This window comes from Bombus huntii, chromosome 3 (assembly GCF_024542735.1).
Source record: "Bombus huntii isolate Logan2020A chromosome 3, iyBomHunt1.1, whole genome shotgun sequence".
Lineage (NCBI taxonomy): Eukaryota > Metazoa > Arthropoda > Insecta > Hymenoptera > Apidae > Bombus > Bombus huntii.
The window spans coordinates 3,281,525-3,301,271 of record NC_066240.1 but is presented as its reverse complement, the minus strand read 5'-3'; the positions used below and the strand labels follow the sequence as shown (position 1 = coordinate 3,301,271).

The 19,747-nt window shown below is 36.3% G+C and overlaps 1 protein-coding gene and 1 long non-coding RNA gene across 3 annotated transcripts in view; both read right to left on the bottom strand.

Moving 5' to 3' along the window:
- LOC126864101 (ceramide kinase) overlaps positions 1–19,747 on the bottom strand; it is a 27,956-nt gene extending 8,209 nt beyond the window's left edge. For both annotated transcript variants that reach the window (XM_050615056.1, XM_050615057.1), the window contains exons 1-4: positions 19,408–19,747; positions 6,014–6,268; positions 1,481–1,674; positions 768–1,143 (exon numbers count right to left, since the gene is read on the bottom strand). In XM_050615056.1, the coding sequence (XP_050471013.1) occupies positions 768–1,143; positions 1,481–1,674; positions 6,014–6,268; positions 19,408–19,567 (985 nt within the window). In that variant the 5' untranslated portion in view covers positions 19,568–19,747. The remainder of the gene's footprint in view (positions 1–767; positions 1,144–1,480; positions 1,675–6,013; positions 6,269–19,407) is intronic.
- LOC126864103 (uncharacterized) lies at positions 2,459–6,007 on the bottom strand. The gene is made up of 2 exons (XR_007689069.1): positions 3,405–6,007; positions 2,459–2,857 (listed from the first exon to the last, which is right to left on the bottom strand). It is a non-coding gene; the product is annotated as an uncharacterized LOC126864103 (long non-coding RNA).

The following is a 19,747-nucleotide window of genomic DNA, read 5'->3' as shown; positions in this document are numbered from 1 at the left end:
CTTGCAATTCTTAGTAACAGTTCGAACTGCGAAATACATTTACTTTCGACAATTATTTCGTATAATTAACGTCGGAAAAAATTATCACCAATATTTTTCTAACACACCAGGAAGTTTAACGTGTCATGAAAAGGAAAAAGATGCTGGTTTCGATGAAAAACAAATTGTAATTTGCTATAGAGGAAACTATCGTGAAATTGCACAATCATGACTAAACTGCGGATTTATATACATTTATAAGAAATCAGAAAGTGTAAAACTACACAAAATGCACGTAGTATAAAACAATATAAAAAATATCCAAAAAAGAAACAGTTAGTTTCTAAAGTATTTGGCAGATAAACCAATTTTCTATCGAGGTTCTACCTTCTAACTTATATACTCGAAAGTATGAAGTTGCATAAAAATCTGCAGTCTAAACACGAGTATTAATCGTAGCAAACATTATTAGACGTTATTTAAAAGAAAAGACGGAAATCACTTTTTCGTTAAAAATTTATTGCGCGATTAAACGTTATTGTTAGGAACAGGTTACTTACGTATTTTCAAGCTACAGTAAATGACTCATATTTGCGTCGAATAAGCAACACAACATTTAAATTATGCTCTCTTATACAAAGCAATAAATACATGATACAGAGTCCATTACAAGTAACTGTATCAAGGATACGATGACAGTAAAAACCCCATACAACTATCACCAACACACAAATAGCTCAATAATAAAGCTTTATTCCTTTCTTTGAAGGAACAGATATTTTACTTACCGGAGTAATCGTATCTTTGGGGTCCCATCCAACGAAACTTTTCACTGTCCCGTATCACGTCGCCTAGATAGCCGTAACTGAGCATGCTGGCGTATAGCCTGAGCAACGACTGGTCATTGTGCACGGAGGAGACGTCGAGGCCAGTGCTGTCGCCAAAAATGATATGTATCGTCGCCGTTTGCACATCGGTGGTTCCATGGAGGCTGTACGCGATCGTGTCGGTACTTCCGCTGGGTATCACTCCGATCGGAAGTCGAGGAGTCGGTAGATTCACTTCTGGATTATTCGGGTCGATTTGTCGATCCCTCGAGGTCCTCAGTACCAGGCCGTTGATCACCTCCGCGACAGTACCGTCTCCGCCGATGCATACTATCGCCTGGAACAAGTGAACAAGAGTGAAACATTTCTGTATAAAAATGACTTAATCTTCTTCGTCCTTGCGCCGTATTTTCGCTATTGCTTCAGGAAATTTCTATACGATTTAAAACTTGTTGCGGAAATGAAAGAAAAATGAAAAAGAAAATTTTGCAGGAAATAGAAGAAAAGTAGAAGGTACTTTGTAGAAAAAGTTTCTCCAAATACATTGAAAGGAAAAGCACGAAATTTGGTCGAAGGAGTTCTAAAGATACGTAAGCGATAAAAGGAAAAGAAATTTTGCATCGGACGTTTCGTAGCCGTGAAGCTTTGAGAACGAAATGAAAAATGAAACTTACATGGAAGTCAGTAAAATCGACGCTTAAGAGGACATCACGAATATGGCCAACCCTCTCTGTAACTAGTATCTTCGCATCAATGCCAGCAATAGTCATTAGAGGCTGTACATCCTTCTCCCAAATCTTCAAACCCTTTTTCTTCCCTCCAAACGGGTTGATGAATAGTAAAATCTTCCTAGGACGATGGGTTAATCCTATAAACCAGTAATTTGCAATTCTCCGTTAAAATAGTTATGCAATCTTTGAAATAATTTATTTTTCCTGCAGTTGTGAATGTAACGGTCCACAGATTATTAAAAAGACTAAATTCGTTTATTCGTGAAGGATAATGTTTTTGAAGAAACGCAACGTAGCAAACAGGAAACCGGATCAATACAGTGGCTACTGTTTCTCCCAACAAAGATAGACCAGAAAAAGATCGCGTCACACGCACGCCAAAGAACCACCCTGTTGTATTTCCGTTCTACCCACGTTTCCCCCAGAGAGAATATAGTTCGAAGGTGGCGTTTTGATTGATTGGAAAAAACGATAAGTTCGTTGCCACAGTATTAGGAATATTACGAGGTAGGCGTGCACGGATATCCATTCGTCGATTAGTTATCGTTTAACCCTCGATATTTCATTCTATGTACACAGATATACATAGTGAGTGTACTTAATTGAAGAACGCTTCATTAGGATAAAAACGTTTAAAATTCCGGAATTGTATTCGATAAAGTTTTTTGTAGAAAGATATCGCATAGATAAAATAAACATGTTTGAAAGATTACTAAGATTACTGAAAGACTGTTTATCATTCATTATTTATTAGATTGTAGATTTCTATGCATTCGTGAGAAATTTAAAAAAGATTAGAAGTGCACAGAAAGCTGATAATATGCAAAAATGTATAAAACGTCGAATGTGTAGTACTTTTTGCGATATTTGATAGATAAAACAATCCATCTATGTTTATAACTTGGTTGATTAAGCGGTTAATAATAATTAAAGATATATGTATATTTTAGTTTTTTTTTACAAATACAGATTATGTGTATTTTAGGATAATTTTTTTCCGTTATTATTTAGTACGTGGGCTTGAAACGACTCGAGAAGAGATAAATCTCTAGTCCAGTGTAGACAATGAAGTGGAAAGTTGGAACTATCGACCTAGACCTTGAAGAATCATCGTTTGAGTTATTAATCGTGCACAGAACCGGTTTCTTCGGAATAATCGCCGTAAGATGTTTTATTTTCTGGAAACTCACGACGTGTTCTTAGACTTCGACGTTGCTTTTTCAATCCCTCCAAGGAAGCAATCCAAAGAGCATAACATACAGTATATGATTGTTAAGTAAATCATGGCCGTTTCCGGCAAACATCATGGTTTTCTTCGACCTAGAAAGAAACGCTGAGATATTTTCATAACATCGGATTAATTTCTCGGGATGAATCGTAAAATGTAAAACACGAATTCACCGAACCAATACACCAAATAATCCTACTTCCCTAAGTCCATTTACAACAAGGAAATAACACGATTAACAGTAAATTCCAGAGTCAATTTCAAAGAATAAAGTTCGTAACATCTTTCTCTATTTCTTAATTTATGGTCTTTTAGATTCCAAACGGTAAGCGAATGAATTTGATTTTCTATCAAACCTCGACTCGAGTGAGAATGTAGTGGCAAATTAGAATTCTAAAATTACGTTAGGTCGATCTTATGAACCCACGTAATCGTCAGAGCATCAATTTCATAGAAACTTCGAAACTTTTCCCGCAAGTATTTATCCTAAAGCTTGGGTGTGTAGATTGACCAACCCTTATCGACCACTAACTATAAACGTAATATAAACTCTGCGTAACGACAGACTAAAATTATCAATGGAGACACTTATTTCGAGCATCGTTATTAATAAATGCGAACACCATGCGAAACACCCACTCCGTGCGTCAATCGCCATTCCAGACGCTCTTCAAACATGCACCGGCTAAACTACAGCGACGTGAAAGGCGGTAGACTGAAAAAGCGGTTTGTTTAAGCTACAGAAACTGCACGTGTGTATCCTCCAGCTTTTTATCCGCTGAATGAGCATGACGTAAAAGCCTAAGAGGTGTAGATACGTGAGGGGAAAGAATCGTGGGCGCGAATAGGGAGTTTTATAAGGTGAAGTATCGTTCTGTGAGGTATCGTGGCATGCTGATCGATAGAACAGCGACGCTTGCAGCGGTTTCTCTTCCTCTTCGCTTCCTGTTTCTACGGAGCTTCGATACGTTGACCGCCGTTTATTCAACTAATATGTAAAAATCGCGTTGACAATCAACGTCCTGAATTTCTTCTCGAATAAGCTTGGATTTTTTCATTACTTTAAGCTCGAATCTTTCGGTTCTACTATTGGATTGTTGGATTTTTATAGATTCGAACTCGTACGTCCTCCCGGACTAGATTCTCCAATTCGTCTGGCTAAGGTTCTCCGATACTTCTGAACTTGATTCTTTTACTCTCTTCGGGAATAAAATGGAGTATCCATAAATAAAGCAAAATCGTCTAATTTCGTAGAAAAATATCATTAAAGGAAAATAATAGTAGTATATTGTTCGAGAGATAGAGATACAGAGGAATCTTTCTATTTTGAGTGCTTTTTGAGAAGAATTGAAATTACGCTAAAGCGGGTATACATTTTGCAACGTAGAATACAATATCCTTGTATTCCTCATAAAAAACGATATACGAAAGGAACAAGGAATCGCGATGTATAAAGAAAGACGAGTGTTTAATTACTATAAATTTTTTCCAATTGTTAATTATTATCATTTTAATGATATTTTAACGATGATCCCCACAAGAAACAAAGTCACTCAAAGTCAGAGTACGAAATAACGAAACCGAAAATGCCTGTTGCAATAAATTTACAGATCGTTTTACAACTACATACAAATCAACTCCAAGTATTGAATGACTGATCACTACAACTGTAGGAAATCACTGGCAATCTTTGTTCCCCGGCATTATTTTTTTGTTCTTTGCAAGCCAGCAAAAAACATGCCTCAATTACGCAGCCTTGATCCGTAACCAACGACCTAGTTCCAGCATATGCCGTGTTTAATCCTTTCTACTCGTTCGCGGGGAAACGCAACACCGTACACAAGAATAAACGTTGAGCAAAAACATATGATGTTTCGCAAATTATTTCGTAAATGTTGGAAAACGTTATTTCATTTTCTTTGTATCTAGTTACATTCTTAAAGGGCGTGCTCATAATAATCGATATGATTTCAATTCTAGTTTAAGTTTCTCTCTCTCTCTCTCTCTCTTTCTCTTTCTCGCTCACTCACTCACTCACTCTCTACTAGTTCAATTATTTAAGCAACGCGCGACGACTATCTCCACGATTCGGATATAGAAAAGAAACAATAGCGCATGCGAGCAGCACGGTTCAACTTTCACCTACTTTTCCCTTTATTTCGTATCTTCGCACGCGATATTATTAGCACAGCCGATCGATCACGTGTAGTTAACACTGGAACTATCGAAGCTAGCAAAATGACAAATTTCCAGTTCTATTTTCTTAAAATTACTAAAAGCATATATGTAGGTATTTTAGACAAAATTAATATTGTTTTTTACTTAGATGAAGACATAATTACACAGATCTATTGATTTTAAATGACACCATTTGAATTACAATGATTTGTACATAGAATATTTAGATAGGTATTTGCAGACTGGTAGTTCTAGTGTTAAGGATTTTCCCATTCTCGGTTCTCTTTCCTGTTTTCCCCTTTTCTTTCCACAATTTATAATCGAGCCACCATGCTTGCATAAGTTATTAGCGAGGATGAGGTAGCTATAGGGATTCCACGAAATCTCACCTCGTTACTCTTCGACTTCATTGTAAGAAAATCTATTTTCAGAGTCGGGATAATTAGCAGTCAATTACCGTGTCGTGTAGCGACTCTACTGAACCGTACAACGATTCGTGCAACTGTTTTGCTTACTAGTCAGCCGACTGGTTAACTCGCGACAAATAAGATCTCTTCGAATTATGTCGAGTTTGCGGTAATCTAAACCTGGACAACTCGCCAATCTTTTCTTGCTCGAATCGGAAAAATGAACACGCCAACTGTCACGATGGTTCTCGATGACCCATATTGTTTTACTAAATTTCTTAGAATAATTAGTATGAGAGAAATTTCGTGGACTGAAGAATAATGTGTATTTTAACGATTTGAATGATCTTTACATAATATCTTCGAAGATAAAATATGCAAATATAATATTTCGCAAAAATTAAATATTACAATTTTTTGGATTTTGTCATTAGGTAGTAAACCACAATCACTTAGTTGCCAACCCAATAGTATATTTGAATCGATTGAGGTTCCAGGCCAAATCAGATATTATGCAAAAGTCGCGTGGCAGTCAACGTGTTAACAAAGGCTTCGATATTTCAATTACAGAAAATTGCACGTTAAGGAAAATACCAAGCGATATCTCACGATAAGAGAATTGATCGATGAATTAACAAGGAATGAAGAAAGACTGAAGCTCACCCATGAGGTAATTTCGGATGGTTTTAACCCAGGAGGCGACTTGCCTAGGGTCGGTGTGACTCATGGTCACGCTGTGATGGCTCCATTTATTCTTTGGTCCACGTACAGCGTAGTGGAGAATGAAATTCGTCGGGCAGACGGTGGGCGAGGTAGGCGATGTTGGAGGCGGTTGTTTCTCCTTCAGATTCACCCCATGTATCCAATCATCCCCGTAACGAACGGCGAGCACGTCAGTCATCGGTAGTGTCCATCTCGCTGAAAATATAAGAAGTGTTCGTGTCGAGTCGATACAAGTAGCTTTGAAAACAAATCCCTCCACTGTCCTATCCTTTTTGCCAATTTACGAATTCTCGTGTGACTTATTTTGCCATTTAGCCGCGTTAATTGGGAAAGTATTCGTAATTTTTTTCGTATTAATTGAGAAATGATTTTGTAATTGAATTACAAAATGGATTTTTAAAGTTGATAAGAGTATTCCGAGGGGGGAAAGCTTCCGATATTTTATTCCTTTTAACTTTGGAATGGCGAAGGGGTATGACTTGAATTGATAAATCTTGAATAGAGAAAATAATCGACTAAACTAAAGACGATCAATATTCGTCAATTTATTTGTTCTAATTTGTCAATTCGTTAATTCTAAATTCAACGATTACAACTGTCGCTTTTTCTATGTATTCGTTCCGAGGTTATATAATAGATCAAAAGGAAAACGACTACGCGACGAAAGTACGTACTCGGCTAGAAACAAAGAGAGTCGGTTTACCGGTTCTCTGATAGATGCCGTTTAATATTGCAACGAAGTGACGAGAACAAAACTACATAGACCATTCAAACCGTACGATCGTTTTGCATAATTGAACGTGGCGATCTAGCGCTACTTCTTCATCCACGAAATATATACTCTTTGAAATCTAATCGATAATCGCTATCGAATAAAGAAAAGAGGAAAGAAAGCGTGCAGCGATCGATCAAACGGAACTCTAGAATCTAGACAATTTGATCAACCACCGTGACCACGTTTTCGTTTAAAACCTGAATTACAAGGTGTAATTTTATGGATTTTATTTTCACCGTGATTATCTTACTTTTCTCGTCAGAGATTTACAAAATGATCAAACAAAAAACTTTTAAGCACCTATTCGCGTCGTACGAAACTTGATCAAGGCAACGCGAAGTAACAAAGATTACCCCAGACAAGATAACCGAAAGACGAAAGATATTCGACTACGATGTCCGTACAAGAGAACCGACAGACACGATCGACAGTCCATGAAAACGATAAAATATCGTGAAGCGCACGAAAGTCGATAGCGCGTTCTCTTGTGATTTCAGTGCGATTTTTATGAATTATCTAAATATCCTTTGCAAAAAATTCGGCCGACGAATTTAAACTCTTGTGAAAATTTTCGATAGAAAATCGAAGCGGTTCCAGTATTACATTTTTATCGCAGAATTAATGTCTATTCTTCATCGAGTCGTTTCATATTTTTTTTTTTAATACTTGTAATATTCGCTTTGCTAAATAAAATGTTTAATTTACTTATAATTCTCAATGAGAATTGATTGTAAAAAGTGTACCAAATAAGAAAAAAAAATAAAATGTTTGCGAATTTACTGCCGATTAACTTCTGTAAACTTTCATGAAAATTTTTCCCGAAAGAAATGGAAAAATATTTATAAAAATTTATTTAATATTAATAATACTAATAAAATTAATTGTTAAATTATATCAATATACATTAATTGTTAATATTCGTCCGTAAACCTTTGCAAACTTCTGTCGTGTCTCTTGAAAAAATTAATATAAAATAATAGTATCATCGTCGGGCTCGATTGTTCCATATGACACAAGAATTCCGCTAACTTTATGAAACCGCGAATTTCTTTCAACCGACCTAAATGTGACTATCGACAAACGGGACAGCTGTCGTTCAAAATGACGATGTTATATTATGCATGTATACATAATCGACGACAAAAGCACAGGAATGAACTTAAAGTAAGTAGATAACGAAATTACGCAAAAGATAACGCGTTGCAATAACCATAGTCATAGTGTATCCGTCTTAGCCGAGTTTCAATATTCTTTGAACTCTGGTCTGGACGATTGTAGAAAATTCATAGATAGATAGAAATAGAAGGACAAAATATTTCCTAAATCGTTTGTGACTTGTTAGAAATTTGTCTCTATTGAAAATAAAGGAAAAGAAGAAATTGGAGTTAAAAATAGCAGAGGGAAGGAATTTCGAGAGTTCGAATATTTCAAAAACTCGCTATTTTTTAAAGCAGCTATTATACCCAAGTCTCGCAGGATCGATTTGCGATGTTTTTGCAAGTTTCGAAATTCAATTGTCTAATCGATTGTTAAATCAATCGAGCACAGAGTAGAACGACTCAAAATATTCGATATTTGAAATTTTGTAAAAAAATTCTGCACGAACAATAATCCCGCGGAATATTCCACAGGTTTTTCGTAAAATAATATTGCTGAAAAATGTTCTTATAATATTTCCATGAAATATCCTTATCCTAGAATAGGAAACAATGTTTTTACAATGTTTTCAACTCACAATGATTTATTAATGTCAAGAGATTGTCGGGGTACATATTTGTTCGAGAATCCAATTCTTTTGTCAATATTTTCATTCAGATATATAATAAAATTAGAAAATTATATAGATATGTAATATTTATTTTTTACTTTTCCTTGTCAATTCACGTGACTACAGATATTAAATATTTTGTCGGCCAACTTGATCGTCTGCTTGATTTAAAAGTTACCTGTTTATTATCGTATCGCTTTTTCTTCTCGCTTATTGATAAAGCTATTGTAATAACGAGATATCGTAGTAAAATATTGCAATAACGATAAATAATCACGATACTATTACATTATTTTATAGATGGACTAAGATTTTAAATAAATCTTTCAATTAGTAGGATTTACTGTCACTATGTGATATATATGTGAATGACTGAAGAAGCAGAGGTTTCAAGTCCTCTGTAATTGGAGCCTTAATTAGAATTCTGCAGATTGTGCCGAGATACGAAATCTGGAATCGCGTTGAAGGGAAATTGAAAGTTTCCTTTTACTATCGCGAATGATAGAATGAAATTTTGCTATAAAAAAAAAATTACGAAACCACATTAAAAAATAAAATGGTATCATAGAAAATAAATATGCTTGAATATATAATGAAAAATAAAACATCGTTTCATATATAATAAAATAGAATCTTGTTATAACAATTGACAAGGTCTTTCAGCTACGCCTACGTCTTCCTAATAATCTGTTAATCCTCGTATTGTGAACACGCAGAGCTGTAAATATAAATCTGCGCTAAAAATATGATGCACATGGCCTATTCAACGGATGATCTAGCGAGAGTATCTTGCACTTTTCCAGCGACACTCGTATCGATTCGTTCCACTTCTCTGCATAGCTTATCGTATATTTACATATACCAGTCGTTGGTTACATACTTCAATATTTTCTATTTGATCCAAAACCCAACAAATCGCCCCTTTTATCTTTCTCCTCTAAATTGTTTCTTATATATCTTACGTCATTTTATTCCCCTTTTTTTATCGTTTTATTATTTTGCTTTTCTAAATCCACACATACATCGTTTCCTAGCTACGATAAACAGACAAATAAATAAACAATACAATCATGTATCAGATACATGAGTAGAAAAAAGATGTTGCTACATAATAGCAAGAAAATATTTGGATTTATTTAATTCTTATGAAAACTACTAGAAGAGCCATTTCATCTATTCTATCGATTCGAAATAGTACTCGAGAAGTATGTAATGACTAAAGGATGTGTATTTGATGAGGGCCATCCTATGCCATCAGAAATAGGAAGAGCTTTTCAAACATCGATGTACATAAACGTAATACGAAACGGGGAAGGCAACAAGCACGTAATTCGCTAACAATTAATGGTTCGCTCCGCCCGATCGAAACGGTTTGCACAAACAATTTATCCAGCCAGTTAGGTGCGAAATCGTGGAGAGTGTAAAAAATTCCGCGGAATTTTCATACCCGCCCACGTATCGGGTCGAAACTCGTGATCTAGTGGCTGTTAGGAGTCGCAGAGGCTGCGACTCTGACCCAGAAACGTATCGAGCCTTTGTTCCAGTGGTTGAAGGGCTTTCCACGCGAAGGTCGTGCCAACAGAAATTACCTTTTCGGAAGGGAACGTGGAGAGAATATAGATTGAAGCGGAAGTTCGATAAGATGGCAACCGAAGATCGCGAAACGACTTTGTCAAGTGGAAAAACAAACTCGAAAATAAATGCACGGCCAACGAGACAAGGTCGACGAGTAGCTACCCGAAACGACGAAGATCTTTTAAAACCGGATTTTTCATTTGTATTCGCCTCTCATCGTTCGTGCGATTCGTGAAAGAATTTGGACGAAAAGCGAACTTTGTTCTTTACAACGAAATAGCCATCCAAATAGATAGACAGCACATAGCTGGATTAGCGACGAACGCGATAATTATCAAAACTGCATAATCATGTATCTTAACGAGGGGCGTAAATGCAAATGCACGTGCACTGCTTCATAGGTTTTTGTTCCTTAGCTACGAGAAACGAGATGGAAACTCGTCATATTCTAAGCAAAAACAGAACGAACAGAAAAAGTTGGAGCGAGAAATCACGAGCGTTATACGAGCGATAATGTATTTCGTATTCGTCGAAATTAGGTTAAAAATGATTCGAATATTCTTGACTAGCTTAATTATATACAATATTTTCAATGGCACCTTATCATCGTGTCTATAGTATATTTTATATATATAATCCTATTAACAAGCAGGAATTGTATCCACGATGATCGCGAAAGGGATGCCGAGAAAACTTTTCGGAAAATCGTAGCTCGATTTCCACAGGAGCTCGAAGTCCACGATATTTCGTATTGAAGGCACGCCGTGTTATTCACGGTCGAGCCTTGATTGCAGTTGTCGGGGGGAATCCGTAATTCCTCCGGGCCGCTCGTTCGCTGCAGCCTGAATTTGTTCAGGTAAATTTAGGCAGCGTCGGTCGTTCACATCGATCTCCAGTCAAAAACCTTGCTGCCAACCGAAGAGGCTGCGGAAGGTCGCCACTCTTCACCAAACGGTGAAACCTTTCGCTTCTCTCACGTTCGCTTGGAGCCACGTGACGCTATTATTCTCTAATCGCTTCCTGGTCTCTAATGGCTCATACAGATACGTCCAACGATTTAGTCGAGTGGCGAGTAATTTAGTAACTTACTGTGCACGTTTAAACTTTCCCTACCACTCGCTATTAAACCGACCAAACTAAACGAAAATAAATGTTAACATCTTGCTGCAAGAAGTGTCAATATCATATTTTTACAACAATGAGTTAAGCTCCATATCGAGTTTTTAAACAATTGTATATTCTATATAAAAGACGACAATTTCAAATTTTATCTAGAAATGGCTACAACGACATTCGTACACGCCTACGTCGACATTTTTCATAAAATAAAATTTCTGCGAAAGATACCTAGGTCAACATGAAAAACACAAATAGCGTAAGCTTTAATTCTTTTTTTTTCTGTATTGGAGAAGAAATTTGAAACAGCAGAAACTGTTGTAACTCTTGTTAACATATCTTTAAGCGATTTAATACCTCAACTTTTTATAAATACTGACATTGATACTTCTTGCACCAAGCTACAGATATATTTTGATACATCTGCAACTCATTTATGCTAATCCCGGACACTTTCTATGCTCCCAGCTGGCTGCTGAAGCCAGCAAAACTCTCATAGAAAGAAGACTAAAAAGAAAACACCCCACTGACCTCATTAAAGAAATAAAATAGACAAATTCGAAGATGGTATCCCTCTGAGGGTAGCCATCCACATGTTATTTAGCAATTAAATTAGAAAAATTTACCAAATGTCCAGCTGGACAAATTGTAAAGTACAAATTAAATAATAAAAAAAAGCTTTCTATGCTCTAAACATTTTTTCTTTCTATACTCTAAATCATTTGGATAGTGATATCCTACTGGACAAATTGTAAAATGTAAATAAATAAATAATAAAAAAAAAAATTTGGATAGTAGTAAGTGGCTGTTGCTCATCACGCGACTAAATCACTGAAAGTGTGTTGATGATGAGCCTTTAGACAGTGTTTTCTTTCTTCTTCGATCGAGTTTCTTAAACCGAATTATCCAATGGCGAAAAAATTCTAATGTTCTTCGGAATTTTTCGTCGAGTCGCGCCAATCGATGGGAAAACGAAAATTCGCGAAAAAGAAAGACTAAATAATTGAACTACTTTCCAAAGGAATCCAAGGTCGAGTGACTGCGCGAGTGATTGGCGAAAAAAAGATAGGCGGCAGCTCTTGATCGTGCGATTACATCAGTTCCGCGGTAGGGTCAAAGAAACAAAAAATGGTACGCAAACGTAAATTCTGTGACAGCGGGTCTTAATTAAATCGTTTCGCAATAAACACATGCTGCAACCTGCAATCGTGACACGCTGTTTTTGCTTGGTTTATATAAGCGACGACCCAGGAAGTCAGTAGACAAAAAGAAGGAACAGAATGATAACAATTAAACTCTACTTTTACTGTCTTTTTGTTGTGCCACAAAGTAAATTAAAAAACTAAACGTCCGTGAATTTCTTGGAAATTATACGAATCGAGCTATCGATTACAACGAATCGTCGGTCGTAGTCCTATTTAAAACTAAGGGTCTTGTTTCACATTGGAAACAATTATAAATGTTTGCGGATTTATTTATACAATAGCCTTCTTCTTGTTTCCATTTCTATCAATATCGTTGTAACAGCGCCGTTTATTTCCACCGTATATGCGTTTAAATATATTACAATCGCTCGATGTAATAATCATCATACTTTTATTACCACAAGTGCTATTTCATTTATTCCTTCCGTGCGATAAAGAGCAGTATCGTGAAAAGTGCAGAATGATGAACCACCATAATTATCAACGACATATTCAAAGCCATAATTATTAAAGATGCACAGAATGCACAGAAAATGCAAAAATATATAAATTATCCAAAGTACAGTACTCGGTATAATATTTAGCATTCTCTGCCTAAATTCCATTTTTTTAAATATCTTCGTAGAAATATGACTTTGTATACATATCAGCCTACTTATAGTACTATTTTATCGTTTTACGCCTTGCGGATCCCATACAGTGATCACAAACAGAACGATTAAGTAGCAAATAAAAAACAAATAACATATGGAATAGGCAAGAAAATTCCGTGACGCGCGGGCAAAAAAAAGTAGTGGTTAACGGAACGACGATCGACATCGGAAATATGGCAGAAATGGTATGCGCAGCCACGTCATCAAGATAATTGAGCCGTGTGCCAAAACATCGTTGTACTTGGTCGTCGAAGAGGATGCGAATCAATACGACTGGAAAATCTTCAGGATGGATAACGAGGTCGGGCAATTTTTCTCTTTTTCTTTTACTTCCTACCATCTGCAAAAATACTTTGGCCGGAGAAGAGAAATTACGTAAACGAAACACCCGCATAAATTACGCTAAAGCCATATACACGCTGCGGAACACGTACCTATTCCGCTATATCGGTGTAATATGCAACAAATTGCAAGTTTCACTTTTGCATGTCTCGCGTTTATATAATACATTCCGTTGCATTTCTCGATTCGACGCAACTCTTAAAATCGATATAATGGGACAGAGGTTCGAATCTTCCCACTTATCCTGTCGCGATCCTCCACTTTTTTATGTTTCAATTTTGCTCTCACTTTAGCAAGCGAAAGACATTTGCAATGTTGTAGGAAGACGTTTAACAGGGAATTGCATATACCAACGAGAATTCCTTTTATACGTTGATCAAACTTGAAATATTTTCAGACATTAGAAAAATACAATTGGGTGGAAAATGATCTAACGGTGTAGGGTTAAGGACAAATCGGGAATTTTTATACGGTACAATTATTCTAATTTTTATCCTAATCCTGCAAGATTTAATCGATAGTGTTGATGACAGTTTATTTTAAAAGGAAAGGACTGGAAATGTATTGGTTATGCAATTATCAATTATGTTCTAGCATCGGCATTGACTCAACTATATACGTCTTAATTACAGTAACTAAAATTCGATTAACTACGATTGACATCACGTGTTTGTCTGTCTCCGAAGAATCGTTTCGCTGCACATTTTATCGAGCAATTTATAAACATTGTGAGCCTTAAAATTCCGTAAGTCGACTTGCACCAAATATGTCGTTACAACACTCGTACATCGTTGAACATGATTTCGACACAATAGATACCGATAAAATCCAAAACATTCTTTCAGAAACATTTTAACGAAACGTTGTATTGGGTTGGCAACTAAGTGATTGTGGATTTTGTCCCAACCCAATATCTTCTTACTTTCCCCGTGACATCGTTAACGATACGCGTTAATCTTATTCCGGAAGCAAAACGCTACAAATACTTTTAGTTGGAACGAAGATGGGAGAAGTGAAACAGGTAACCGGTTGAATTGCTAGAATCGAGGAGAATGCGGCCAACGTGTGGTTTGACCTTAACGGGTTGGACCGATAACGTGGATAGAATTCGATTCGAAAGAATCAAAGTGGAATGCGTTTATACGAATTTGCGTTCGACCACGGTTATATCGGTACCGATCGAATTTTACCGTAACGAGTCGACAAAATTCCCATTGGATCTATTCGAATCGCAGCTATTCGAATTAAGATGATGGAGAATTTATTGAATTTGCAAATTATCGAGATCGATGCTTCTCGAATTTATGAACGGCGGTAATTAATCGAATTTGTGCAGGTCATCGAGATCGAAATTCGTGGTATTGCAAGAGACGAAGAAAATTTTAACGAAGGCAATCGAACAACGATAGAGACAAAGCGGGAAGAGAGCAGAAAAGAAAGAGATAATAATCGTATGCAAATAGGAAGCGCTGTATACTAGCATCACCGTACGCGAACAGAATACCAAATGGGAAGAACGTTGTGAGGAGCGCTAATTTATTTCATCTTCGATACTTCTCTGGCCTGTGTTCTTACACGCGTAACCGCGCTTCAACTCGATTACCTTTTTCATCTCGCATTCTGTTTTTCACCAACAGCTCAAAAGCAGTAATAGGGTAGACAGAACATACCACAAAACATACCACAGCTATCGAAACAATAACTTTTTTATTATAACACTCTGAACAGTCACTCTGTTTGATTCGTACAATAAATTTTACTGCTATATCTAAAGTTCAATTCTTTACCTTGTTTGTGAAACGTTCGAACTGCGACGCGACGAGATTGTCACGTAAAATTAATGATAAAAAAAGGAGTAGCTAAGAATAACTTAACTTGACTGTGCTTTTATAATTTTGTAGGCTTTTATTCACGAAAATGATTAAGTATAATATTACGATGAAGTAGCGAAGTTAAAATAGTTGTTCAAATCACGGCCAAACTACACAAGACTCAAGACTCAAGACTAAAAAGGACTCTTCTTGGTCGAATGCTTGCAGTTTTTATATGTTGCGTTTATAGGTATTGAGTGGCAAGGAGCGGATCCTAATTGCTTTACGTAATGAGGAAAATGTAAAAGTCAGATCAAAGCCTAAGAGGTCGCTGTCAGGTAGTACGGGATGACGTAGATTTGGGTATGGTCGTCACAAAATCACCGGTGATCTGTCAATTTCGCGATTTCTTGTGTCTCCTACGTGACAACGTCAACGTTTTACCGATCCTATACACTCCCAGAGCATCCGAATCTACGCAAAGTATAATCTTATCTCACATCTTATCTTACATCGTAATATCTTGCATAAAATAGAAATAACAGTCCCAGTATAAAATTCTTTCGTGTAATTTATAAAAAATATAACAGATAGGAACGTTGAAAGAGAGAAAGAAACAACTCATCGAGATAAGAAACAGACGAAGAAAAAAACGATTATACGTTGAATATCGTAGTAGAGATTAGAGATCAAGGTATACAAGAAAGATCAAGGTTGGATCGTGAGAGGTGTAAAGAAGACCTGTCGAGATTCGCGCGATTTTCTTTAATATTCAGCGTCCACACGAATACACGGAAACGGAACTATGTGTAAACAGGACTCAAGGACGCGCCTTCTCTACATGTGTCGCTGTCTATGAAGTGGACGCCAATCGCCGAAAATCTATCGATATTCCGTGCTTATACGCGATACACGTTGAGTTATCTGTTAACTCTTTACAACGCTATGCAACTTGGATATTACATACAACTTCGTGCAAAAGTGAGACAGTACGGAATCAGTTTATTGAAATATTATTTGTAAAAATTTCTTAAAAGACTTCCTGTTGAGAAATTGAAAAAAAAAATTATTATATTATAAAATTCTGTATTTTAATGTTTAATGATAATATTTAAAAATGTTAATATTTATATTTTAAATATTATATTATAAGATTAATTTAACTCTTTCTTTAACAAACAAACAAACGTCCTGTAAAATTATCAAAACAAGTTTCTTCTTGTTCGTCGTTATTACTAATCCGAATGATCGAATTAATTATCAATAAATTGATATACTGAATAATATCTGTAAAAGATTATTGTCTCAATGTCATGTGTCACGCTTATCAGCCGTCGCATGTTTTAGAATCAGAATGAGACTTTGTTACAAAACAATAATGTGATACAACGTGATCGGACAAGCTGTACCTATCGTACCTATCGATCGTTTCGTGAACAACTCGAGAGTGCAATCAATTGGTCCGCTACTTGTGGTTTTGACTGGTCCTTGACTCAATCTTCGATCAATTGTTAATAATTTCATCCGAACTCGTGTTGGTTCGACGAATAAACTTCTCATAAAATTATTTGAAAACTCGATACCTCGGATTGATAAAAGGATATTACAGTTTTATTAAACAATGTTATTAATTTCATTAAAGTATTTTAAATCCCTATTATTAAAATATTTTGAAAGACCACTCGGTTCGTTGATAGCGATCAATTCCTTAGCGATATGTTTCAAGTAGAAAACATTCATTTCTAGCGATGAATATTCTACTAACCTAATATTCATCCAAGTGTTGCTCCGCGCTGCTAGTACGGATAATAACACCGACAATATTCCCTAATAAAGATAAACTGCAATACGACCTGTAGCGATGCTCGAAAGTAAACTTTCCAACGGTTTCTGTCCCGTGGCTCGCTATACAAAGACCCTATTCTTCGGACAAGATGATTGCTAGATGTCACAAGATTGCAAAATGATACATCCTCGCAGAATATTTTCAGCTAGCCTAAGGACCCGTCATGAATCTTAGGATTTATTTAGCTAAAGTTTTCCAAAGGGACAAATAGTCTGTGGCGGCACTCAACAGCAAATACCACCACTCGACACTAACTAGTGTCGGACAACGGCAGCGTAGTAGTTAGCGCCTTAGGTTACGAACGTTCGGAACCCCGGGTTCGAATCCCGGCGACCGGAGTCCGATTTTTCTTCCATGCATCTAAATTGGAAAAAAATAGCAGTCCCCCATCAGCGACATCTACAACCAGCGCTACAATTATCACGGACAACACATATACCTCAAGTTTTTTTCTTAACAGGACTCGGGACTCAGCCACTACGGGATGCTTGCCGCTAGCAACTTTTTCTCAAGGGGTAGTTAGCATCCTTTTCCAGCCACCAACACAAAATTAGCCAATTAACAGCGACGTCTATTTCCCTCACTTTCCGAACCAAGGCTGCTTTCCTCAACGAATCCGATGATCTCGTATCCTTAGACACACCCCATCATAGTTTTTCTATGCAGCATCATCGTGAAAATCAGTCGTTAGACGCCTGTCCGAATTGATGGCTGGTAGTTAGCAGTAATAATTGATCCGAGATTCTCGACATTTTAGGCAATCACCATCCGAACTTGTATCCGTACATCGAAACGCATCGACCCGAGTTCGAACTTGTAATCGCGAACCGATAATAGTAACCGCGAGTTCTATGCATAAGTGTACACATAGAATATATGTTAATAAATATTTATTTTTAAATATATTCGAGTGTTTCTTCAGTACTTATCACGACCTATCCACCCTCAGACCGTTCATTATCAACAACTGATGTATAATAAAAAAAAAAAGAACAACGTTTCTATAAACACCAGAATCGTTGTGGTCCCATTAACAGCTTCCGGAAAAGTTACGAGTCGCACGATTCCATCGCAGAACCGTAAATTCGCTCCTCATTTCCTATTATCCTATTCACGTCTATTCAAATCCTCCAAGATAAAAAAACGATAAAAATAATCGGTCAATTCTTGGAAAACAGTGGAATTATAGAGAAATGAGTTTCTCAGCGGAAGGGATAAGTTCAAATAAGGCGCGTTGAGCTTCCTGAGAATTGCAATCTAATGGGACGAAACTCGAAACGTACGAACTACGATATCTATGATTAAGTGAACGATCCAATATTCGATATTTCGGTTCGAGATAGTAAATGCCATTTCAAAGATAATCAAGAAATGTTGAACACATACTAGAAATATTTTTCGAGGATAAATATTATAATTAAATGTTTTAGAGAATGATAACAGACTAAAAATGATTGGAAGAAAGATGTATTTTAAATGGCAATTTATACCTTTCATTGATACACAAGAAATAATTTATAAGGAACTAATGAATAAGGAATTTACAATCAATATCAATATACCAGTATATCAATATACCAAATATCAGTATCAAAACATTACAGAGAATAACAATCTTACAATTTAAACCATGAGAAAATTAGATAGGAAGTTATTGCAAGATTCTAAAGATTAAGAATAAATTATCGATGATTTTTTAGATTTATCTCGTCTTTCATAAGTGTCTTAATATTTATAAAGGGCGATGTATATATATGTATATTATGTATATATATATGTATATATATGTATATGCATGTTTATATATATATATGTTCTGGCAGATAAAATTGAGAAAATTTAGTCCGAGTCTTGCGCACGATACCGTACTCTCTAGGGTAACAACAACAAGGCATTAAAGCGCAGGCGATAAAATCGTCCTAACCGTGTCTACTGCTTCTTTGTCTTCATTTCATAAAAACAACCATCAGACAATTTTCGCTAAAATATGAACAATTATACAATTTCATATTCTCGTGAATATAATTAAAGTGACAGGGTCCAAATAGAGATCTATGTTTTCCCTACTAAATGTTACGACTATATTTACTTTGGACATTTTATATATTTTTGCACATTACATGTATTCTGTAGTCACAGTCTAATTATCACATACTCACAACAAGTCTTTCTCGATGTATTCTCAAAGATTATTCGATTAATCGACGATAAAATCCTCACATGTGAATTTTAATTGTACTTACTATATGGAGGTTTCTCCGTTTCCCAGATGAGAGTGCCACGATGAAAGTAGACTCTGCACCGTTTCTTTTTTACCACAAACGTATTCAGGAGGACAGTCCTGGAGGACTGGTCTGTGATCTCCTGCATCATACTGACGGCTGGTTTTGACTGCCTTTCCATAAGTAACTCGTTCAACAATAAGATCGTAGGGAAGTCATCTTTACGTCGATTGATTTGTTATACGCGAGAAGATCGACGCGGAAATCGAAAACAACGCTTACGAATGGAACACGAACAGAGAAAATTCTTTACAATCCTACTCGCTCGTTAGTTGGAGCACAACTACGGTGCACGATCGAC